Here is a 26102-nt window from a genome sequence, read left to right on the forward strand (position 1 = left end):
CAACTTTTTCTGTTTTGGGGTTATATGATATAGCACCCTAACAACCACTCGCTGCAACATGGTTACATAGATTTAAAGGTAATATTGACAAAAAAATTATTCATGGTATGAGAAAAACCCTGTCACACAATATGATATGGTGTCACACTATATGTGGTTTCATGCACTTAGCACAACAATGACCAACATTGCTATATGATAGCACCCTTATAACATAGGCCTACTCACTGCAACATGGTAACATAGGTTTAAAGGTAATATTGAGAAAAAAGTAATTTCATTTTGGCCTATTTATGTAAAAGGCGTCACACCAAAAGACCATGAGAAAGTGTACTGAAGTGAGTGCCAAAAATGTTTGATTTATTGAAAAGATTATGAGAGAATAATGTGTGCCTTGTAATGTATTACAGCAGCGGTTCCCAAACTTTTTTCCCCGCGGACCACCTTCTACATCCTGACTCGGCTCGCGTACCCCCACCATCCAACACATAAAAAAGTAACTCATTCTATTGACGCATTCCAGGCATCGTTGTTTAATTAGCCGCCCTACATGATAACATAATCAAAATGTGCAACTGGTCTATGAGCTCTCACGTTAAAAAAAAACAGTGTGGAGAACCACATTAGAATGGTTAGATAGCATCTCACTGCAAAGCACGCACTGTGGCTTTGGGCAGTCTGTCTCCCAATCCACGTGAAGCCTAGGGCTATATGCCTCATCATACTTTCGTTTTCTTCGCGCAGTCTTTTCTGTCTTGTTCTTTCTTTTATCCCCCTGCGCTCCATCTCGACCTTCATTAGTCTGCCCCCATCCCATTCCATCATTACCTGTGTCCTGCTCTGTTTCTCTCGCTTCTCCTCTTCGATCGCTTTAACTAGGCCTTTTGGACAGTGTCCCTGTTTTTAGCCAGTTTTCCATGTTTACGCAGCCTTCTACCTAGCCTATACTTCAACGAAACTAACGCGCCAGATATTCTGGCTGCCTGCAGGAAATCACGTGTTGCCTATTATGTGTAGCTTATTTTTTAATGAAAACATACCCTATTATAGAGTTTACAAATGATTTCCTTTAATTTCACGTTTCCATATCATTATAACCTGATTCGAAATTATGTATTATTTATGAATTAATTAGAGTATTAATTAATTAATTAATCATTTTTAACTCCTTTCCGCCATTGCCCTTTTCATCTTGCGTACCCCCTAGTGGCAGCTCGCGTACCACCGGGGGTACGCGACGCGTACCACAGTTTGGGAATCCCTGTATCACAGCATTGCTTTATGCTGAGCGTTGCCTGTGTCTAAATGCTTCCGGAAAAACTCCTGAACTCTCCCCCATAAGTCTACCTGAGTGTGTGCGTTAGTTTTAGCCTCTCCTCCAAACGTCACCACTTTACCCACTGCCGCATGGATGCCAGAGGGGTAGAAGGGCATGTAGGGAACGTCCACAAAGTGTCCTGCCTTGGGGTACCTCACTATCTCAAAGTTCTCCTTCCCACTGTCTCTCAGTCGTTGGGCAGCTAGTTCTGCGAAAAAGACACTGTCCCAGTTCATGTCGTCTTCAGATGCCACAAACATGAAATTGCAGTCGGCACACTCAACGGGAATAACAGAGGCCAGGTTCTCATTGGCCGTGGGATCTGTCATGCACTTGCTGATGTCCAAAAGTCCTTGCTCGGTCAGGGTTACTTTCTTTACGTCAGCCATGAGAGCAGGGATGATGGTATCTTTGTATTTGAGGGGAAAGAGGGTGTTGGCACAGCAACCATTAATGGTGACAACTGCTTTGATACCTGACAGGAATGATGCCATTGAGAGAGCTAGATCTCCACTCTTGGAGATTGAAATAACTCCAACTCCAGAGCCTTTCACCTTCAACAAAACAGAAAAAGCAAGACATGTATCTGATTAGTTAATATATAGCATATCAAATACATCACTGTTACTGTATTATACACTGCGCATGAAGACAATGTATTTTTGTTACTCACTTTGGGGTGTTTCTGCAAGAAACATACTCCCTCTTCAAAGTACTCCAGATCTAGTTTGTCAACTTTTTTAGGCAAATCCTTGTAGCGGTAAAAAGCCAGAGCGAGTACACAAAAGCCTTTATTGGCCAGCAAACTGGCTCTCGGTTCTGATGGGCCACCGCCTAGAGTGTAAAGATCCACAATGCCAGGGAAGGGTCCTGGCCCTGCAAGCGAAGGACAAGTTATTGGTCATTTATTGATACCCTCAATATCCTGATTAAATGTTAACTTTTTTGTTGCTGTGATTAGGCAAACAGAGTAATCGACAATATTCAGACAACAGCGAGTAGTCTACTGTATGAAATACTTTATTAAGAATAATAATAAAAATGTATACTTTTGATGATGATATCTAAGTGCAGATGAAACACTGTTTTACGTTTTATGATGAATACAGGATATTAAATCCAACCATTCACATAGCAATCAATAAAGTATCTATCTATCTCTATCTATTTTTCAGCAATGTTTCAACTTCAATACCAAAGAACTTAGGGTAGTGATATTCTGTGCTTTGATGTCACTAGGGAAAGATCCGGCAGAGTTTTATTTGATGTGCATCAAGGGAGAAACACATGATTTATTTTGGAATGTATATGAAGGACGAGACGACTCACGATCAGTGAATCATGACAGGTTGAAAGTGTAAAAAAGTTCCCAGTCATTTCGGGCACCCCTAGTGGACGCAGAGGGCCCTTAGCGCAATATAATGTGCCATAAGGGCTCTGCGTGTAGGCTACAAATAGCTCAAAACTATGCATAGCTTCGAGTGCATATAATTTGCAGTTCGAAGTCATTCCTGCATGCATTATTTCTGTCTTTGTCACGAATTGTTCTGTCTTTGCATGAAATAGGCTTACCTGGTGGAATAAAAAGAGCTCCCCGTATTCTACCGTCTGTCACGACAACCCTCTGGACACCTTCCTTCATGAAGCGCCTTTGGTGTGTCTCCTTGGCAAGAACATGTTCCGGTCTTTCGTGACTGACCACCTTAACATCCACTAACACAGGCCTTGATGCATCCCACCATGTGAATTTATTGTGAGGGGTCAATGGGCCCAACGACCAAAAAAGTCCCATAGGCTCAGTTCCATTATATGTTCCACCCAGAGAGGGAGAGCTATTTAAATCCACTTCTCCATGTTCGGTAGCTCTGTGTACTGCAGACGACCGGAAAATCATACCTTTGTCATCTTTAACTTCAGCCACCAACTTCACCATTTGTTTAGGAAAGAGTCCGCGCACAATGACCTGTACTGTGTCATCAAAATGACAACGCGTTGGTATAAAATGTAGACCTACAGCAGTAGGCCTATCAGAAGCAGACATTCTAACAGATACTCTCGTAAGAGGTTTCAGATGTAAAAAGTAAAAAGCTCTGTACAACATCTGACAGTCTCTTTGACAGGACGTTATCATACTTTTTACGAAGAGGGTCTGCCTGCAGATCAGCGCTACTGTAGGTTACGCAACATTGAGTTAAGAGTCTATAGGTCATTTCTGTACATAAAAAAAATCTTCAAAATAAAAGTGCCTTGCTCCAAACTGTATAGAAAGACCCCTTCAACGGTCCACGTCACAGAAACTGCGTATGTCGGGGTCAGAAAGCTTTCCATCCTTTAGAATTGTGTGTGTGTGTGTGTGCGTGCGTGCGTGCGTGTGTGTGAATTGACTGAAACGTCAAGGAAACGTCAATAAATATTTTCTTGTAGGCCTACTACTTCAATAATTACTTTCTTGTAGGCCTACTACTTCAATAAATACTTTCTTGTAGGCCTACTACTTTCTTTGCATGTACACACGCTTGTCAACCCCACTGGCATGTTGAACCTGACTAGTCTAACCTGCTTCATTCATGTATCCTTTATTTCCCTACAACATGTTCCCCAAAAAACCCTGGGCCATAAGCATAGCCTACATTTTAAAACCATTGTAGCATTTTCCTCTCCAGCATATTCCAAAGGATAATGTACTATGAAACTGAAATAACAAAACATCTGTAACTGGCAGATATAAAAATCTCCGGCCGAATGCAAGTGTGTTAACCACTGAACCACGTGGCTGTGGAAGTATTCATGCGTTCCATTTTGGCTATTTATATTCTTCGTCTGGAGCAGTTGTAGCCTAGAAATCTAGACGCGCTAGCCTAGAAATCTAGACGCGCCAGGGCTAGTCTAGCAACTCTCCGTTGGCTTGTAAGCTCCAGATCCCCAGACTTCGCCGGGCCAATGAAATCGTGTATAGAGTCGGTAGGTGGGCTTAACATAATGATTGATGGCAGAGTTGCAACGGTTTGGCTTGAATTCCCTGCTACTTGAAAACAAACTAGATAGCGGTACATAATATGACCGCCACTCAGTCCTGTACATCCGTTCCGCGAAAATAAATCACACTTCAATTTGTCTCCATATTTTACTCCATCCCCCACTCTTGAAACTTTTGTGTATGTTTGTTTGGCATGCCTGAGTGTGTGTGTGCGGCTGCACAGAAAGTAGCCTACTGGTGCTGAAAAGGTGAATAGATTGTAGAATAGCCAAAGAAGATGTAGCATTGTTATAAAATCTCTAAACAATCACAAGTAGGGCAGTTCATCACAGTTCATCCATTGCAACTGGATTGATGAAAGGTCACTTACACCTGTAGGCTACATTGTATTTGGGAAAAGCAAAAGGTATCAGCATAATTTTATTTATTTATTTATTTATTTATTTATTTATGTATTTATTTATAAATAAACAAAAACATCTCTGTCAGTTCCATGCCATTTTCAACAGCTATCAAAAACAAAGGTCATTTTTGGATGGATGGATTTTTTGTGAATGTTTCTTCTTCTACATAAGATTTTAGTCATCTTTAGTTCATGTAATATTGTCAATGCACAAATTAAGTAACAGTAGTCTGAAACGTTATTATTAATGCATAAATTAAGTAACAGTAGTCTAAAACGAAATGCTGTTTCACATCTAACCAGTGGTGCAAATAACTGACATGACCAAATGGGCCTTGATGAAATGCGTCGCTAGACTGTTCATACACATTTTAACGGGCCAAAGTTGAAGAGCTGTTGTCCGATATTGTTCGTGCAAATATAGGCTGATTCATGTTCCCTTGCATTGTGTAACTGAGGTCCATGGCTAGTCTGGCTTTCACCAGACCAAGCTCAATCTTTTAAGAAATCAAAAAATAAATAGCGGGCAGATCAGGCTGGGTTCACCCAGCCTAGTCCATATGTTGCAAGTGGTAGGTTAGCTCTCTAATAGAAATGTCGACTACGCCATCTGAGGCCCTGCCCCTCAGAATCTTCAATCAATTGTACTGTAACTGGGTACATGAAGCCCAACCAGGCAACACAGGTTCGTGGTCACAGAAAACCAGAGGCGTGGTTCCAAAAATACACTGTCTTTATTAACAAATATTAAAAACACATAGGGAGTGAGTTCTCTCCAGACAGTCAGACCTTTTGGCACTAAGGCACTGACACAAACGGCCTACAAGGCCTGGACACACATGACACACACACATACGTTAGACCGGCACATCCGGGAACTTGACTCGTGACAACGTTCCCGCCCCTTTCGGGGGAAAACAAACAACCCCTCTCATTAACTCCAACGCAAATTAGGGTCAATAAACGTAATTCGTACAGAAATCGCAGGAGTAAATAATAACAAAAAATACCACAAATCAATATGACCACTCAATACATAACCACTTTGCCGGTCGTTGACCGTGAAAGATACCTACAAAAGCTTAATTCAATTATATAAAAAACATGTCCCTTCAGTCTCCCGAGTAGGCTACGAAGTGGTGCAACAACCCCACTCAGTACCCGGACATTTACTCGTAGCCTATCTCATCGAGTCTCCAGGTAAGTAACTAAATTGTTTTCCTGTATTTTTGCCTTCATATTTGAATTTTAATGTAGTGTAGTTGACTCACAGGCTCAGATGTAAAGTATGTTAGTTAGATAATTCTGAGATATGATAATTTCTGTCATAGCCGTTAAGTGTTAGCCTAGATTTCTGTTTTCTTTGGTCTGATTCATTTTTGGTGTAACGTTAGTGGTTTGTCTTTTGAAGACTAATGAACGATATTATAATTTCATAAATATTTAATAACTAGGCTAATATTTATTTGCCAACAAAGCTGTAGCCTAACCCACCTGCAACTTTTCGGCATGTCTACCGGTTCACTTTGGCTTGTTCTGAGGGAATGTTTTCCCCTCAAAAGGGGCATGGCGCAAACAACCTGCTCTGTGTGACGCGGGTCCGGTTGTAAGTATACACCAGAATGAGCTCATCAGAGTACTGGCTAAGGAGGGGTGGGAGGAGCCAGGAACAGGGCTGGAGCTTACCCAGGGCTGGAGAGTTTATCCGAGGGAGGGTCTACAGACACACCACACGTGAACATGTCAATATTGAATTCTCAAATTGCACCACAGCAAAAAAAAAGAAAAGTGAAGGGACACCACCACCTCGAGATAGCCCGCCACCCCAGTTGGCCTGCAGCTCCTGTCTGACAAGAGAGGAAAATCAGAGTAGCCAATACTCCTAACACACACACACTGCACAGTATGAAATCAGCTGTGGTGAACATCATTGTTTATACAAGGACTACTGGACGAGAGCGTCCGTCGGTATACAGTTGTTCTCCCGTGTGAAAGTTAAAATGTATACAAACATACAATAGATGTAAAATCGACCATCACAACTTAGGTGAAAACAAAACCAAACAAAACAGCAGCGTTCGGAACTTGAACCAAGATGCCTTGATGTTGCCGCTCCTTGTGTTACCGCAAGCTCTGCAATCAGCTGAGGTCGGCTATGAGGCCCATGTTCAGCAGCCGACAGCAAATCCAGGAATGTCACTGGATGCATGCACAGTGAGCAGGAGGCCAAAAGAGCACAAGGGATCCCGCGGTGAAGGCAGGAGTCAGGTGGACAACCAACAGTATGCAGCTGTGACGTCAGCCTTCAAATTAAAAGTTACAATTTATGTAGCCACTTCCCTACGCTAATTGGCTCACCTCCGAATGGAAAGAGCCACTCGCAATGGCATTACTGGGTTAAGCAAGGGGCGTGGACCTTGTCCTGTTACACATAGGCACCCGATATTGTTTAATTTTCCGATTGAGATATCCACGCTCTGGCTATTCTAAATGCAAAAATGCATCAGGGAGTTATGACAAAACTGTAACTAACAAACAGAATGATTTTTGTAGCACGTGCAACAAATGACAGTCGAAAGATACAATTACAGTGCTGCTATCAATTTGCTTGGTATAACCACATTTATAGTTTTCTACAGATGCAATCAATCAAATTGGCCTCCATCACTCAACCAACACTAACGGTAACATTACCTAGGTCCTTATTGATATTATAAGATTAACGTACCTGCAGTAAAAACCAAGCATGTCCGATAAACATCAGATTTATTTCGGCTTCAAGAAGAAATGGGAATTACATTTCATGTGAACATTGTCCTATCCTTATTAGACGTTCTCTGCGGTAAACAGTCCTTGTAGGAAGTGTCCATTGTTTTTCCAAAACACTTCTAACTTCCAACAAAATTACATCTCACTGCAACGATGCGCCATCTAGTGGACAAACGACTACTTATCGCCAATACTGGAAATGCAGCCATGATGATGATGATGAATATTTATTTTGGCTTTCTTTTAATCCTACTGAATTTGTAATTATGTATCGGCCGTTCTAATACCGATAGTATGTGGGTGCCTGTGTGTGTGTGTGCATGTGTATATGTGTGCACCGCCATCTACAGGCCAATGAGTGTACAGTCACTAAATGTACACAAAACCTAATTTTTTTAGACCCCCCCATGGATGAAATTCTACAAAACTTGGCATACTCCCAGAGAATGCCAGGTCAATCATACACATAAAATTTGGTGCAGTTCTGAACATCTTAACTGAAGATAGGGGCAATTAAAGCAGAATAATATTGCATTTTCATTTTTTACCGGGGGGGTGCAAATCACAAATGAGTGATTATGGGCCAGGTTGATGTGGGCCCTTGAGACCAACATACCATAAAAGATTCTTCATCCTCAGTGCCACGGTTCAGGTAGTTATTTAGGAAAAACTGCTTTTTTTGCGGTTCGGGGGGCCCAGCACGGGGGTGGAGTGGCCCCCGGGGACGAAACGGAATTTTTCCGTAAAAGTCTAGTGGGGCTACATAACCACCAAATTTCATGTGCCCCGGTGGTTCGGTGTCCCGGGTATCGTTGACCAAAAATTCAGGAAGTAGATGACGGGGAAAAAAAAACAAAAAACTTTGACAATCCCTATATGACCGCTTCGCTAGCGGCGGTCATAATAACTAGTATGTTGGTGCGTCAACAAAGTCTTTCACAACTCCCAAAAAGAGACATTCAAACATTTGACGGTGACCCTCTGCACTTCCATACTTTTATGCGATTATTTGAAAAGGTCATAGAGGCAAAGGCTGACAACTCTGACGACTGCCTGCATTACCTAGCACAGTACACCAGGGGGCAACCTAATGAACTTGTTAGAAGCTGTCAACATATGGCCGATGGTACTGGATACATGAAGGCAAAGACTTTGTTATATGGACATTTTGGAAACGAGTATGTCATTGCATCAGCATACTTGGATATAATACATTTATGGAGATTAATTAGATCAGAGGATGTGAAGTCTCTTCAGGCATATAGTCTCTTTTTGCGTCGGTGTTGCAATGCAATGGATGAGGTTCAAGGTCTTAATGAATTAAATACTCCCTCCAATATGCTTGCTGTGATTAAACGATTGCCTTATGAGTTAAAAGATAAGTGGCGAACAGTGGCATGGGATATTCAGGGGAAGCATCACCGCAGAGCTGCATTTGTTGACATTGTTGTCTTCCTTGAGCGTCAAGTGAAAATTGCCACAGATCCGGTCTTTGGGAATTTATGTGAAGTTCCACCTACTCAAGCAACTGCTAAAGATGGTGTCAGAAGAAGGCACTCACCTCAGCCAAAGGCTAGAGGAAGTAGCTTTGCCACGACTGTCACGTCCGTGGAGCAAGAGCGTCAAACAGAGGAAAATGTTAGAAATGGATACTTACCTGAAGGGAAATGCCTCTACTGCAAAGGTGCACACATACTTCAGTTGTGCACTCTACTGGATGACAAGCCACACGATGAGAAGATTGCCTTTCTTAAAAGGAATAGTATCTGTTTCGGCTGCATGTGTCCTGGGCACATCAGTAAAGAATGTAGGAAACGCCTCTCATGTAAAATCTGTAACTTAAGACATCCAAGTATACTCCACATCCACCGAGAGAGGAATGATGATTATCTTAATCACGATGCAGATCGTTCTCTTGTTGCAGTCCAGACAAGTGGTCTTACTGGGGCCGCAAGCTTGCCATCGTCCCAGTAAAGGTAAAGTCAAAGAAAGGCCAAAAAATAATCGAAACATACGCCTTTCTAGACCAAGGGAGTTCAGCATCCTTTTGCACAGTGGGTCTCATGGATAGGTTGAATCTTTCTGGGAGAAAAACGAGGATTCGCTTGCGTACAATGGGACAAGAAAAGATTGTGGACAGCTGTATTGTTTCAGACTTGGAGGTGTCTGGATTGGATGGCAACTTGTTTTTGGAAATGCCAAATCTTTTCACACAGCGTAGAATGCCCGTTAACAGATGTAACATCTCAAGACAGCAGGATCTGAGCGACTGGCCACACTTGAAGCAGGTTCATCTGCCTGATATAGAAGCAGAGGTAGAGCTTTTGATAGGTATGAACATGCCCCAAGCCTTGGAACCTTTGGAGGTCATTCAGAGTGTTAATAAAGGTCCATATGCCATCAAGACTGTGCTTGGTTGGACGGTGAGTGGGCCATTAGACAGAGATTCGACAATCTCTAATAATAGTAAGACCGCAGAGCAACGTGCAATTAACTGGAAGGGGAGGATCACCAGGGACAAAGGTTTCCAAAGACAAAGATTACGCTGGTTTTATGAATAACCTCATATCCAGAGGATCTGCACAAAGAGCACATCATTCGACATGACCTCAGGACTCACGAGACATTACTGACGCATTGATATTTGGCTATGTGCTGGTAACCTCTGGCTAATGACTGACATTACTGACACATTGATATTTGGCTATGTGCTGGTAACCTCTGGCCAATGACTGACATTACTGACGCATTGATAATTGGCTATGTGCTGGTAACCTCTGGCCAATGACTGAAATAAAAAACATTAAAAAAGCAAACAAAAGGAACCAACAAAAAGAACCACGCTTGAATGTTTTTGTATTGTCTTATGCAGAATTTGTGATGTATTGTAATTATTACTGTGTAATAACTGTAATAATTAGGGGCCGGAATGTTGGGGTCAGATGATGTCTGTGTTGTGCACCTGTGGTTACTCACAGTAATTGGGTCACATGGTGTTAGTAGCGGCAAAATTATAATATCACCTGCTCACTTGCTAAGTGTTTTTGTGAATGAACAGAGAGGGGGTGATGGGGGAAGCCTTACTTTTTGCTGACCGCATTTGATATTTTAACCTGTTGAATGGAATTATTGCTGTTGTGGACTACATGAAACTTGTGGATTTTACTTCTGGATTTATTGATGTTTATGAATTGATAGACATTGAACTGTGGTGGATATTTTCAAGATGCCGATTTTACTACAATAAAGGAACTTAACTTTCTTGGAAGCTATATTGGAAATTATTGGACAGCGCGTCGGGCAAGTTAGTCTCCCCTACTCAGCCTCTCGGCGACCAAAGCTTTTAGTCGCCCACATAAATATACTTGGCTTCTGATTTGGTGTCATCCCAGTGGATGAATCATACCACTGGAAACAGGTCTTGTGTTGATGCAGTGCCATCTGAGGTCCAAAAGACCACGACCATCCAATTTGTGTTTCAGCTATTTCCCCTGTTTGCAAAGACTTCTCTGAATGTTTTAATAATATAGTATAGATAATAGTCCTGTAGATGATGAACTCCCTAAATACGTCACAATTTCGAAGCATTAAAATGGCATTGTTTCATCATTTGTGCACACAGGTTTACACAGAGTGATGAATACCCCTACATCTTTGCTTCTAAGAGACCCTGCCTCTCTGGGATGCTCTTTGTCATACCCAATCATGTTGCCAGTTACCATAATTAGCTGTGAAACATTCCTCCTTTTGTTTTCTTTCTCATTACACAACTTTTCCAGCATTTTGTTACCCTCGTCCCAACTTTTTTTGAAACATGTTGCTGGTATCAAATTCAAAATTAACATATATTTTCCATGAACTAGTCAAATGTGTCATTTTCAACATTTGATATGTTGTCTGTCGTTTTTGCAACTAAATATGAGTTTAAGAGATTTGCAGATTATTACATTCTGTTTTTATTCACATTTTACACTCTGTTTTGGGGTTATATGATATAGCACCCTAACAACCACTCGCTGCAACATGGTTACATAGATTTAAAGGTAATATTGACAAAAAAATTATTCATGGTATGAGAAAAACCCTGTCACACAATATGATATGGTGTCACACTATGTGGTTTCATGCACTTAGCACAACAATGACCCACATTGCTATATGATAGCACCCTTATAACAAAGGCCTACTCACTGCAACATGCAACATAGGTTTAAAGGTAATATTTAAAAAAAAAAAGTAAGAAAAAAGTAATTTCATTTCTGCCTATTTATGTAAAAGGCGTCACACCAAAATACCATGAGAAAGTGTACTGAAGTGAGTGCCAAAAATGTTTGATTTATTGAAAAGATTATGAGAGAATAATGTGTGCCTTGTAATGTATTACAGCATTGTTTTATGCTGAGCATTGCCTGTGTCTAAATGCTTCCGGAAAAACTCCTGAACTCTCCCCCACAAGTCTACCTGAGCGTGTGCGTTAGTTTTAGCCTATCCTCCAAACGTCACCACTTTACCCACTGCCGCATGGATAGAATGGGTAGAAGGGCATGTAGGGAACATCCACAAAGTGTCCTGCCTTGGGGTACCTCACTATCTCAAAGTTCTCTTTCCCACTGTCTCTCAGTCGTTGGGCAGCTAGTTCTGCGAAAAAGACACTGTCTCAGTTCATGTCGTCTTCAGATGCTACAAACATGAAATTGCAGTCGGCACGCTCAACGGGAATAACAGAGGCCAGGTTCTCATTGGCCGTGTGATCTGTCATGCCCTTGCTGATGTCCAAAAGTCCTTGCTCGGTCAGGGTTACTTTACGTCAGCCATGAGAGCAGGGATGATGGTATCTTTGTATTTGAGGGGAAATAGGGTGTTGGCACAGCAACCATTAATGGTGACAACTGCTTTGATACCTGAAAGGAATGATGCCATTGAGAGAGCTAGATCTCCACTCTTGGAGATTGAAATAACTCCAACTCCAGAGCTTTTCACCTTCAACAAAACAGAAAAAGCAAGACATGTATCTGATTATTTACCATACAAATATATAGTATATCAAATACATCACTGTTATACACTGCGCATGAAGACAATGTATTTTTGTTACTCACTTTGGGGTGTTTCTGCAAGAAACATACTCCCTCTTCAAAGTACTCCAGATCTAGTTTGTCAACTTTTTTAGGCAAATCCTTGTAGCGGTAAAGAGCCAGAGCGAGTACCACAAAGCCTTTATTGGCCAGCAAACTGGCTCTCGGTTCTGATGGGCCACCGCCTAGAAAGTAAAGATCCACAATGCCAGGGAAGGGTCCTGGCCCTGCAAGCGGAGAAAAAGTATTATATTATTATTACTATCCTGTTGTTGATATGTTTTTTTCTGTCTTTGTTTCATAGCAGACACTGTAGTGTAAAAAATAAACACTAACAATGGTAACACTTTACATGACAGTATCGACATAAGAGTGACATGACACTGTCATGAACTTATGACACTGTCATGACACAATGAACCCTAGCTCTAACCCTAATCCTGACCTCTAACTCTATTCCTAACCCTAATCCTAACCCTAACTTGTTATGACAAAAAACAAATGTCACTTATTAACAGAAGTGTTATGTCATAAACATTCATGACTTGTTTATGACACGTTCATGACAGTGTCATGTCACTCTTATGTCGATACTGTCAAGTAAAGTGTAACCCTAACAACAAAGTGGAGAGAATCCAAACCGAGCAGTGGCAAAGACAAAAACTCGAGGTTTATTGTAGCGAATCCGGGAGTTGATACAGCGCGTACATCAGCAGCGCCAACGTACAAACTCAAAGACAAAATAAGTTGCCTTGGGTGGAGATGATCAAAACAAATGGTAAAATACATACACTCTGGAATTTCTCACTACAACACTTTTGTCCAAAGTGACCAACTTAAACATTACTTTATCAATAACAATAATAGTTTAAAAGCAAAGTCAAATAGCTTACATTAACAATGATAAAGATGATACTGATAATAATAATAATACTATTATCTATTATCACATTACTTTTCCAAAAACAGCTGCATACAGATTATGAATTTGTGAATGATTACATGCATGGTTCTACCTTGCCATAAAATGCAGCATGACTCACCTGGTGGAATAAAAAGAGTGCCGCGTATTCTACCATCTGTTACCACAACCCTTTGGACACCTTCCTTCATGAAGTGCCTTTTGTGTGACTCCTTGGCAAGGACATGCCCAGGTCTTTCATGACTGACCACCTCAATATCCACTAACACGGGCCTTGATGCATCCCACCATGTGAATCTATTATGAGGGGTCAATGGTAACAATGACCAAAACAGGCCCATAGGCTCAACACCAGTGTAGGCACCCTCAAGAGAGGGACAGCAATTCAAATCCACTTCTCCGTTTTCATTAGCCCGGCACTCAGCAGAGGACTGGAAGATCTCACTTTTGTCATCTTTCACTTTAGCCATCAATGTCACCGTCTGTTGAGGAACGAGCCCTTGAGTTAGGATCTGTACTGGCTCATCAAAATAAGAATGAGCTGGTCGTATGTGTACGGAAATACTAGAGGTAGACATTTTGGCAAATTTCCTGGTAATAGGTTTGAAAGTTCACACGAAGTCCATTTGGTGTCATCCACTAAGTCATTACATTGCAGTATTGCTCACCTCAGTCCTGTGACATGAAAAGGAGAAACCAAAACAAAATGTTATCAACCAGTTTTCTTATCTATTCTAGATAGATAGAGAGATAGATAGATAGATAGATAGATAGATAGATAGATAGAGAGATAGATAGAGAGATAGATAGATAGATACTTTATTGATCCCCAGGGGAAATTCAAGAAAAGAAAAAAAAGATGAGAGCCGTAAAGCAGTGGGACACTATATAAAAGTGTACAAGTAAGAGAGATTGGTGGAAACAGCTGGATGTGGAGTCTGCATAAGGGGCAGAGCAGAGCTCATGCACCTGCAGTTCCTCTTGTACTTGAATCATTGCGCTAACAATTTCACATTAGTCCATATCAACTGTCAACAGAAGGACTCAGTTATACTACAGTACAGTAGTAATTTCACGTCCAAAATACTGCATTTCTGCAATAAGAACTGCAAATATGTCCTCCAAAACTGCAATTTTGATACAAAAAAGCAGTTTTGATACTTTGATACACATCGTACAGACGGAGCTTGTTCCGTTGAAGGCTGCTGTCACATTCCTGCTGAGGAGCTGATGCAGGAAGACATACAGTATATAACTTTCTTGCACATAATCAGATAGAGTGTAAGTAAATACATTAAATAAGGTTTTGATTCTGCTGCACTTGCCCTACTACTATGCGAAAGTGGAAAAAGGTCTATGGACATGAAATGTTTTTGGCCATGAGATGGCGCACTTTCACTTCACTTCAGGCCTGAAAGATCATGTTACTGACTCACACCCAATTGTCCCTTTACAAATGTAGAATCACGTGTGAAATCTTTTCGTTTATTTAGGAATAATACAAGTAATCTGCAAGTAAGTAAATAAACAAACTAAATAGGCCTAGATCAATATAAAAAAAATATGAATGTTTCTTTCACTTTGGACACTTGACTGTTACTTGGTGTATTTCAAACACTTTAACACTAGATCAATTCGTCATTCACTTAAAACTATGATAGTTAGCATAGTTTGTATACTTTTTTCCATAGGCTTGGTGTACTATCCACCCCTGATGAAGAATGCACAGGTAGCCTACTATGACCATCGAGGATAACAACACGGTAACAAGAGTAGTAAGAGTAGGTAATAAATGGCTTGTAAACACTCCAAACAGTAGAATTATGATATGTGATGGAGAGAAACGTAAACATCAAAATTCCAATCCCCAACAAAACCATGTTCCTCAGTGTTCCAGAGAAAGCAACCATTCACATTGACGACATAGTCTTAAATCACCTGATCAATCAAATCAAATCAATCAATCAAATCAGTGATCAGACCAAACAGAAATTGAAATACCGGATGCATTCCAAGGTGTTCAGCTCGGCATTAAAGATGACCTGCTGTAGCTTCTGGTTGAGGGAGCCAGAAAGTTCTCTCTCTTGACAACACAGGATACAAAGCCCTTCCTGTCCAGCCGTACTTGGAATCTCACAGAAGCGATGATCTTGAGCCTACTGCAGGATTCATTGTAAGCCTATTCAGCTTGGGATGGCAGTTGCCAGTATGTATCACCATGGCATTCCTGCAGTACTGGTTCCACAAACACATCAAGGCCATTGCTGAAAGTAGCAGAATCAGTAGAGTTCCTCCAAAGGTCCTTTGATTGCTCCGCTTGAACCCTCTCTGGTTCCTCCTGCTGGGTAAATGTTACTTTCTTGTATAATTTTTATGCACGATTGTGCAGGCAAAATAAAAATTTGTGCACTATTGTTTCTTATTTCATTACAGTTTTTTTCTGAATGCTTAAACACAACCGTGATTCTTATAGCACAATTTCTAAAACTATTAATACTTATAGCAAAACCACTCACTGAGTTCGCAAAACTAGAAGCACAAACACTGCTTTGCACTCAGTTTGCAATTTTGTAACACACACTTTGCACAACTGTAGGCACAATCCATTGCACAGCACTCTTTTTGCGGAACTGTAAACACAACTCACTGCTTTACACTCAATTTCCAAATGATTAATACACTCCTAGAAAATCTATACACATGTATTGCTATTATTTACACTATTTTGCCTACTCTCTGGCACAATTTCTCATGTAAAAACAGTTTTAGATAATTAGTTTACTTTGCAATCAGCCTAAGCACTATAAATAAGCCACAGGTAATGTACAATGGGTACAATGGAGGGACCATGAAGAGTGAGAAGAGTAAGAATTAGAGGAGGCCGAAGAATAGGACGTGGAGGTGAAGAAGTAGGAGGAAGAAGAGGAGGAAGAGGACGCAAAGGTGAAGAAGTGAGAGGGAGAGGATGACAAGGACAAGGAGGTGAACTTAGAGGAAGAGGACAATGAGGAGCAAGAGGAGGACTTGGAGGGGGAAGAGTAAGGGTAAGAAGAGAAAGAAATAGCCCTTTTACAGGCAAAAAAAAACAGTCTACATGCATGTGCGGATATTGTCATGTCAGGCCTGGATACGGCATTCCAGAATATATTTTTTCCCGGTGAGACGTTGAACTTTAAAGTCTATAATGTTGGTTTGGCTCTTCATTGACTCACTCATCTGCCAATTTGTTTTTAAGATGTTCATAGCAAAAATGGATACATGCGATTAATTTAGATTAATTAATCGCAGAGTATGTAATTAGTTAGATATTTTTTTTAATCGATTGACAGCCTTAGTAAATATACAACAACATGGCATTATGGGTAGTGTGTTATCTACAGATGCCTTCTGAAAAACTGCTGGACCCTCTTCCACAGATCAACCTGGGCCTCAGCATGAGCCTTTGGCTCCCCTCCTAGGACCACCACAGCGCCTACTGCTGGATGGAAACTGGAGGGGCAGTGGGGCATGTAGGGAACATCCAGGAAGTGACCTGCCTTCGGGTACCGCACCAGTTCATAGTTGTCTTTCCCGTGGTCCCGAAGTCGTTGAGCAGCCTGTTCACTGAATAAAAGACTGTTCCAGTTCCTGTCGTCTTCAGCGGCCACAAACAGGAAGTGGCAGCTGGCACGCTCAATGGGAATCACAGAGTTCCGGTTCTCTTCCAGCATAGGATCTAGAAGGCCGTCCCTTACATCCAGAAGTCCATCCTTTCTGAGGATTATTTTGCCCGTGTCGATGTTGAGAGGGGGGATCACCATGCCTTTGTAGTGGGTGGGACAGACAGTGGCACCATTGGAACCATTGATGGAGACAGTTGCAGAGATCCCAGGAAGGAATGCTGACATTGCAAGTGCTAGATCTCCACTCTTGGAGATGGAGAGGATCCCTATGTCTGGTCCTTTTACCTGAGAAAAAAACAAATATTAAAGAATTGTTTCAGAGAAATGACATATCATACAGTATGCAGTTAAAATGATTAAAGAGCATGTTTGTGCTGTTGATTGAAATCAAATCAATCAAAATTTTAACCTTAAACTTAACCTAAAACTTTCTATAGGCCTAGTCTCTAACCCCCTGCAGATTGCTGTTTTGTTCACTTTCCTTTAATGACTTAGGAAAGATGCACACAGCTGAAGAAGAGAGTTGAAGGACATTTTTAGAAGGAAACTGTGGTTAATTGAGCATTCTTCCAACACTAACCTTGGGGTGAGCCCGCAAGAATGCCATGGCTTCCTCCAAGTACTCCAGGTCAAGCTTCCTCAAAACTTTGGGCAAATCCTGATAACCATGATATGCTAAAGCCATGACCACATAACCTTTATTGGCTAATAGGCTTGCTCGTAACTCTGTCAAAGCGCCACCTAAGTGGGGTATGTCCAGAATGGCAGGGAACGGACCAGGTCCTGTGAAAACAGACTTTTATCAGTTAGGCTAAATCATGCACAAGGCGCTGGTTTTAATATAGCCTATACGAGATTCTGTAAAAACAGGAAATAACATGAATTCAACTTTTGACATTTTTGGATGAAATATTCCTGCCTGATTTACAACCCGAATTCCGAAAAAGTTGAGACGCTTTGTAGAATGTGAATAAAATGTAAATGTAAATCAGGTTTATAGAGATGCACCGATAGATCGGCTGGTGACCGGAATTGGCCGATTTTCACGTGATCGGCCATGACCGGCGACCGGCCGGTCAGTCTGAGACATGCCGATTTTATGCCGGTCAATTGCACTCGCCTGCTGCAATTGTTACAAAACCCAGCTGAGTTTGCAGAAGTTTGAAGAAGCTAGCAACCAGGCCAACACTCAGGGCTGGACGTAGGGCTACACAGAAGGCGCTAATAGGCTATTGAGTTTTTTTAGGCAGCGAACGTTGTGCTTTGCCATATTTTGTGGAATTTACTAAGCTGTCACTTCATAGGCTACATAAACATCGCTCATCACCGCCCATCCCTGCCGCTAATTGCGTGCCCACAGCTGAACCACAAGCGCAGCTGAACGGAGATAACCGATTGCGACATAAAAAAGAATCAAAGTTCAAAGCGAAGAATCAAAGCGATCATAGGCTAGAACTACATGATAATAAGATGTCAACAAGCAGCGACATACAGTAGCCCTAGTAGTTCTACTCCACTTAAAAAAATAAATACTAGAACTATTTACTGCACGTAGACTGAGCTAGGCCTATGCCTATAGCAGATTGAGAAGTGATCTGATCATTAGGCCTACCATCAAAATAATTCCTTATTCATGGGTTTCATCAGGTCCCTTTCCACAGATCAAGCACCATGCAGTCTGCATTGATAATTAAGGTGCTTATACACCTGTGGAAAGGGACCTGAGGAAACCCATGAATAGGCTACACCTAGGCATGAACCTAGTTTAGGTCCTAAACCTACTAGACATAGTCAGGATAATAAGAATAGGCTAGTTTTTCCAAGACATGATTTGCTTTGTTTGATTGATCCAAATTCTAACTTTCAAGAAAAAAAATAAGGCTATAGGTCTACTACGAAAGTGCTTTATATATGCTAGGCTTTGTCTTTTTGTTGACCATGTCAAGTGAACTTGACAGAGAAAATATTGTTCAGACTGACCAGGTGGCACAAACAGTGAACCTCTTATATTGCCACCTTCCAAGGGAAATTTCTGCACACCATCAGCCATGAATCGTCTCTCAAGGGTTTCTTGGGCAACAACCTGTCCATCGCATATCACCTCAATGTCAACTGACAGTGGCGCTGACACATCCCTCTTGGTTAGCCTACTGTGTGGAACAAGTGGCCGCATCGACGTAAACAACCCCATAGAATCAATTCCACGGTAGCTCCCACCGGTCGATGGACATCTATCCAACTCGATGTGTCCATTTTTGTCAGAACAAAATGTGACCGAGGCTTCGAATGAAACGCCTTTGCTATCTGTAAGTTTAGATCGCAACTCCACAGGTTGCTCAGGGGGGAGTCCGGAGACTTTGATGTGAACAGGCTCGTCAAAAAAACTGCATGGCCAAGGTGAAAGTTGTAAGGACACCCTTGAGTCCACACTCAGATTTACAGCCAGACATTTCCTGTATGCTGCCCTACAACTCCTGTTCAAGAAAGTCATTTTCTATTTTTCGCAACTCCTGGACAAGAGTTTCGCAAATATTGTAGATGGTATGACCAGAGCCCGTCTACGGCTTATTAGACATTCTCTGGTATGACACTAAACGCTTGTTAGCGCCGTCAGTAGTGTGAAACTAGCGACAGTAAAAGAAAATTCCAATATGGCCGCCATTCGCGAATCATTCAAAATAAAAGTCAGAACATATTCATTACTTTTTCAATGAAAAAGTAATGAATATATTTAAAAATTATTAATTTAAAACTGTATTGTGTTACCAAAGGGAAAGTACATTTAGAAAACAATTAAATAAGACATTTAAATCGAAAATACAAATTAGAATGCTATATTTTTTCTACACCAATATAATTAAACTGTGACGGGCTCTGGTTTGTCTTATTGCATTGAGAAAGGTGTTGCGTGAGATCACTTCTGTTCAATTTCAAGGATGTTAGCAAGACAATTCTGCTAGAATTACAACATTTGCACATGCATTTACGAATTTTAACCTACTTTATCTGATCGTTTGTCTGTACCTTTATTTTGACGCTTTTCGCGCCATATTGCCCGCTATTGTCGCGTACTGTCGCTTACTGTCGCTAGGTCCACGGAACTAGCGCCGTCATGGTTCACGCAAAGATTGTTAAAGGAACACGCCACCCAAAATCAGTAATGTTCTTACCTTAACTTTCACAAGTTGAGTCATACCTCTCCCGCGCCGGTAGGTGCACTCAAACGCTCTGTCGCGCGGCGCGAATGTGTTAGCATGTTGCTATGCTAGCGGGCTCTGCCGTGGCCGTAGAGAGAGGAACATAGCAGTAATCAAACACCTCCCCGTTTTCCCTACTTAAATACAGTTGCATGAGTAGTTGATAAAAATGTGTACGTCACACAACATGAAACGTGGCGATTTTCCAAGCGAATAAACAGAAGAACTACAATGTGTGGCGCAATAGCACTTGGGAGTACTTCGCCCTAGCGTGGTAATATTATTAACACCTAATTGTAGATCCTATCCACCACAGAGTTTAGAATCCATGCTGGATCGACCCTCAGCCTCTCCCTCCCCTCTGAGCGAGAGAGAGGCACACACACTAGAGATGCGCTGATGGGCTATTATTTCAACCATAACTGCATAGCAAAACTTATCATCCATCAGCCATCCATCAGCACCAAAGTTTGTTGACCAATTTTCAAAACCGCACCCGCCCACCATCCGTTGGTTGTTTTAATGTAGGCTATATGGGTGATGCAGCGCTGCTGACGTGAGGCTAGAAAGCCCTTGCCTGTTCTAGAAAGACTGATCTAATGCAGCAAATATATTAAAAGGCTAAAGTCGTACATTGGCTAGGCCAGCATTTTTGTTCAGTGAATCTTTTGTAAATTGCTTTACAATTACCATCGGGCCCTTGTCAGCAGACTTCGGCTTGCCTCTTGCCACTATTCACTCCTTGTCTTCCGATGTCATTTCTGAGTCATCTACAGATGTTTACACACATTCACCTCCCTAAATAGAACCAACTTGACGTTGACTTCAACCTGTGTTATATCCTAGATGAGACTGCCTGGGTTATTTTGTTTAGATATTAGCCTATATATAAAACACATAATTGTAGCCTACCATTCAGGGAATAGGCATTTAAAAGAGAGACAGAGAGTGATATGACTCAGAAATGACATCGGGCGATGGCAGTGCGAGATGTTCAGAACGTAAGAGCTAAAACTTCTACAAACTCAATAACATCCACAGCGGAAAAAGAAGGTAAGAAAAATAGTCGGAAAACTTAGATGTGTAAGGCAAGCAAGCAAGTTTGGCGGTTGTTACTAAAAATGTGAACATACACGTTGCACTGTTGTGCGGTGGACTTTCAGAATGAATGGAGTCGGAGTTTCTTTAATATCGAGGTGTCATATTTGTCCGATGGCCTGCTATAAAATGAATTGCGATGTCTGTGTGAAAAAGACGCGCTCGTGCAGTCAAAATGAATGGGAGTCTTCAGAACAGGCTTGTCAGTCAACCTGACATAACAGTGTGTAAAGTAGCCTATAATGTGAATGACTTGTTATCTTATCAAGGATTTCTTTCTTTTTGCAAAAAATAAAGTACAATAGGCATTAATTAGTAGGCCAGGAGCATGCTGAAATTATGTGGCAAATTGCGTTTTTTATTACAATGATAAAATTGTAAAAGGACGTGACTGAAGCTGAGGCAAGCCAGGCAATAGGCCTATAGGCCCGATGGTAATTGTAAAGCAATTTACAAAAGATTCACTGAACAAAAATGCTGATGTGGTACATGAAAATTTAGCTAAAAATGTGGAGAATGCAATGCAATCAAGCATTATGGACGATATATTGTCACAAGCTGGCAGAATAGGCAACAGGCCGATGTGCGTTTTATTTGGAGACTGTTTTGTGCGACAGAGACCGTGTTTGCTGCTGATATTCTGGGGATAGGCCTAGCCAATGTACGACTTTAGCCTTTTAATATATTTGCTGCATTAGATCAGTCTTTCTAGAACAGGCAAGGGCTTTCTAGCCTCACGTCAGCAGCGCTGCATCACCCATATAGCCTACATTAAAACAACCAACGGATGGTGGGCGGGTGCAGTTTTGAAACTTTGGTGCTGATGGATGGCTGATAAGTTTTGCTATGCAGTTATGGTTGAAATAATAGCCCATCAGCTCATCTCTAGTGTGTGTGCCTCTCTCTCGGTCAAAGGGGAGGGAGAGGCTGAGGGTCTATGTGCTATTGCGCCACACATTGTAGTTCTCCTGTTTATTCGCTTGGAAAATCGCCACGTTTCAAGGTGTGTGACGTTCACATTTTTATCAACTACTCGTGCAACTGTATCTAAGTAGGGAAAACGGGGAGGTGTTTGATTACTGCTATGTTCCTCTCTCTATGGCCACGGCAGAGCCCGCTAGCATAGCAACATGCTAACACATTCGTGCCACGCGACAGAGCGTTTGAGTGCACCTACCGGCGCGGGAGAGGTATGACTCAACTCGTGAAAGTTAAGGTAAGAACATATATTACCACTGATTTTGGGTGGCGTGTTCCTTTAAGGCGGAGCATAGACTACAGTCTATGAGGCGGAGCCAGAGAATGTCTAATAAGGGGAGAACTGCCACTCTCGGAAAACTTCCGGTTTCTAAACTGTTCTGAACTGGTTGCAGTTCCTTCTGTGGTTCCACATGAGGGCGCTCGTCCACGAGTGCAGAATGCATGGAGGTCTATGGAGCTGTACCCCTCAAAATCCACTTTTCTCGGGATATAATTTTTTTCCAAGTAATTTGAATCTTGTTTTCGAAAGGGGAGGCAAAGAAAATACACTTGGTTGAATATTATATTTTTTAAAGTCACTTAATTGTTCTAAAAAGCCTTTCAAACGTGTCAATGACGTCATTCATTAGCACAATGCTAGCGTGTTATGGGCAACAACGACCCAACCTGTAAGAAATCAAAAGGACATAAGTACTCGTTCATTCAACTTTTGACCTATAACCCATGTTGAAGTTATACAAACTACAATAAAATCTGAGATTTGTCAACGACAATCAGGTGAAAGAGGCAAATTTAGCCGTCTAGCTCCATTGACTCCCATTCATTCTGCACTCATGGCGATCGCCCCCAGTGGAACTCTGGTGGAACTGCAACCAAAATTTGGTACAATGGGACTTAATACGGAGTGGCAAGGCTCTCCGTAGACGGGCTCTGGCAGAGCCTTAACAATCTTTGGTTCACGTCCCTCGTCCTGTTCTTCGTAAGGTAGCCTATCACGTTTGAAGCATCATTTGCGCCGCCTTGTGTTTTGGGTAGGAATGGCAGCGGGTATGATTTCAGGAACAGCTAGACATTTTTAAGAACCCAATAACACAAACAGAAACTCACTTTATTTATTATTTCATGTGTCAAATGCAAACACTTACACCTACATCTCACAACAGTAATAGGCTATCATAGCTTCTTTTTTCATCAGTAAATGCTGAACTTTTTGAAGATACATTCCCAGGACGGATGTTTGTTTTCACTGGGAAATAAACTTTATTTTTCAATATTTTGTTCAGTCTACATAAGATATACATTAAAGACAAAATAGGCTACCATTTATGCATCATATTATGATTTAGTAAAAGCCAAGCCATTCAGTAAAATGAATTAATTTCTTTTTTTTTTTTTTTTTTTTTTTAAATAAAACACAACTGGAAGAGAATCACTAGGCTATCAGAAAATACAGACCTCTGAAATAGTTCAAATCCATTGTCATCAATACTGGGTTTGGGTTTGAAAAGTAGTGTTTATGTCCTAGAGAGCATATAGTGTCCTAAATGTCCTAGCCCTTTGTGAAAATCTAGAGTATAGTTACAATTCCAATGTCAGTCTCTATATAGTAGGCTACAGGCTATACTAAAAGTAGTATACAGTTGTGTGGTGACCTGATTTTTGGAGAAGTACTGTGAACATAACACATAAAGGTAATCAACTTAAAAAACAACAGCCACAGCAACCCTCAGCAAATGGGCCTATGTCATACACACTCAAGCAAATCCAGTGAACTCACCAAGCCTATTGAGACCCTGCATTCCGTAAAAAGAGAAAAGCGACTGACTAAAAATGTAAGTAAAGTAACTAAACTGTAAGTAACTAAAAAAAAGCCACAAAGGTATAATAACTTATAACAAAACTGTACACCACAGCTGGTGCTGCACCCGTCAGTAAAAATATTAACTTTGTAAAGCTCAAATCCAAACTAGCCAATGACCTCACAAGCTATATGACACTCCAAAAATCCTTCTCAGTCAGGATCGTTACTGTGAAGACAGCTTTTTACAATGACAAAATTAGCAGTGTCAAAGACACCCAGAAACATTTTTCTACCTTCAAATCACTAACCCTCCTCCTCCTCCTCCCACCTGCTTCACTGCTGATACCTTTGCCTCATTTTTCACAGACAGAGTGGTGACAATCAGCAGCCAATTCTCTGACCAGCTCGGTCTCAACCTGTCTCCTCTGCTGAAGGGCACCACCAACACTGAAACGTGTAGTGGTCCTACGACATGTCTCTCTCTGTCTCCCCCAGCTAAGGGCGCAACCGAATTAGCTACTGCACCTCCGCAACCTTTGCCGGTTGATAACAGTTAATTTCCCTCATTTGCACCTCTCTCTGAGAATGAGGTATCCAGACCCCTGATATGTAGTCGTCCTACTACATGCCCGTTGGACCCTATACCTACTAACCTACTTCAGTCCATTAGCCCTACCAAAACACCAGCTATCGTGCATGTGATAAATGCTTTGCTGACTAGTCTGGTAACACCACTACTTAAGAAAACCTCTCTCAACCCTGCTCAGGTTGAGAACTACCGTCCTGCCTCCACTTCCTATCCAAAGCTATCGAACGGGCGGTTACCAAACAGGTCTTAGAATTCCTTTAACAGAATAACCTTCTTGATCCAAATCAATTTGGTTTCAGGGGTGGCCACTCAAACAAAACAGCTCTGTTGTCTGTGACAGAAGCCTGACAGCACGGTCATAGGTCCTTATTCTGCTTGACTTATCAGCTGCCTTTGATAGTCAACCACCGCATCCTTCTCTCCATACTGTCAAACATGGGCCTCTCTGGCTCGGCTCTTTCCTGGTTTGAATCCTACCTCACAGGACGCTCATTCAACGTGTCCTGGCTTGGACAGTTGTCCCTATCTCACTACCTCACCACAAGGTACCGAGCCCTGGGGCGCCTTCTCTTTGCTATTTACACTACCTACCTCGCTGGGTCCGATTATCCGCTTGCATGGCTTCTCATATCACTGCCATGCAGGTGACACACAAATCTATCTGTCATTTCCACCTGACGACCCCTCGGTCTCTGCACGGATTTCTGAATGTCTCTCAGACATATCTTCATGGATGAAGGCATGTCACCTTCAGCTGAACCTTTTGGGAAACTGAACTGCTGATCACCCCTGCCTAAACCAACTACACACCATGACATTAACATCAAAATTGACCCCCTATCTATTGCCCCCACCAGGGTAACGAGAAACTTGCTACAAAGTAGTCTCTGGTTCTGCACACACTTACTTGATATGCCCTCATACGGGCACATGTTAGCTCCCAACCACTGCACTCCTCCAATGAACGACGCCTGACTCTGCCACCAGTATTCTGAGGGCAATCTAAACTTTTCTATTCCGTTGTTCCCCGTTTCGTGGAACACACTACCAGTTCCTACCAGAACAGGGGCATCCCTCTATCTTCAAAAAACTCCTGATCCAGCTCTTCAGAGAGTACCTCCTCTCCGAGCACTATCTAGCACTTACCACTAGACTGTCACCCTTCTAGAACTGTTACTTGATTGTATGCAAGTAGTATTTATTGGTTCACTAAGTTGTAACACTGTACCTTGATTGTTTTACCAACACATTACATTTATATAGCGCTTTTCACAAGTGAAGCACTTCACAGTGAAGGGGGAACCTCACTA

General features: G+C 41.7%; 2 protein-coding genes and 1 pseudogene across 2 annotated transcripts; all 3 read right to left on the reverse strand.

The window, feature by feature from the left end:
* Positions 1-1266: 1266 nt before the first annotated feature.
* Positions 1267-3359, reverse strand: LOC143109261 (acyl-coenzyme A thioesterase 1-like). The gene is made up of 3 exons (XM_076271919.1): positions 2891-3359; positions 1992-2194; positions 1267-1872 (listed from the first exon to the last, which is right to left on the reverse strand). The coding sequence occupies exons 1-3, from the start codon at positions 3357-3359 to the stop codon at positions 1267-1269; spliced, it is 1278 nt and encodes a 425-aa protein (XP_076128034.1).
* An 8615-nt stretch (positions 3360-11974) lies between these two features.
* Positions 11975-14215, reverse strand: LOC143109262 (acyl-coenzyme A thioesterase 5-like; annotated as a pseudogene).
* A 764-nt stretch (positions 14216-14979) lies between these two features.
* Positions 14980-19743, reverse strand: LOC143110037 (acyl-coenzyme A thioesterase 1-like). Its single transcript, XM_076272864.1, has 3 exons — positions 19107-19743; positions 17707-17909; positions 14980-17411 (listed from the first exon to the last, which is right to left on the reverse strand). Exons 1-3 carry the CDS (start codon positions 19615-19617, stop codon positions 16839-16841), a joined length of 1287 nt encoding a protein of 428 aa, XP_076128979.1. The 5' UTR covers positions 19618-19743; the 3' UTR covers positions 14980-16838.
* Positions 19744-26102: the final 6359 nt, after the last annotated feature.

The sequence above is a fragment of the Alosa pseudoharengus genome, unplaced genomic scaffold (genome assembly GCF_046254945.1).
Source record: "Alosa pseudoharengus isolate Yale_2024_CS ecotype anadromous, Long Island Sound unplaced genomic scaffold, YU_APseudo_1.1 YU_APseudo_1.1_scf_7, whole genome shotgun sequence".
Classification (NCBI taxonomy): Eukaryota; Metazoa; Chordata; class Actinopteri; order Clupeiformes; family Clupeidae; genus Alosa; species Alosa pseudoharengus.

Coding starts and splice junctions, on each gene's coding strand:
- LOC143110037 (XM_076272864.1), bottom strand. CDS start 19,617: ATGACTTTCTTGAACAGGAGTTGTAGGGCAGCATACAGGAAATGTCTG. Junction 17,910..19,106: donor TTCACTGTTTGTGCCACCTG/GTCAGTCTGAAC, acceptor CTGTTTTCACAG/GACCTGGTCCGTTCCCTGCC. Junction 17,412..17,706: donor TCTTGCGGGCTCACCCCAAG/GTTAGTGTTGGA, acceptor TTTTTTTCTCAG/GTAAAAGGACCAGACATAGG.
- LOC143109261 (XM_076271919.1), bottom strand. CDS start 3,359: ATGTCTGCTTCTGATAGGCCTACTGCTGTAGGTCTACATTTTATACCA. Junction 2,195..2,890: donor AGCTCTTTTTATTCCACCAG/GTAAGCCTATTT, acceptor CTTCGCTTGCAG/GGCCAGGACCCTTCCCTGGC. Junction 1,873..1,991: donor TCTTGCAGAAACACCCCAAA/GTGAGTAACAAA, acceptor GTTTTGTTGAAG/GTGAAAGGCTCTGGAGTTGG.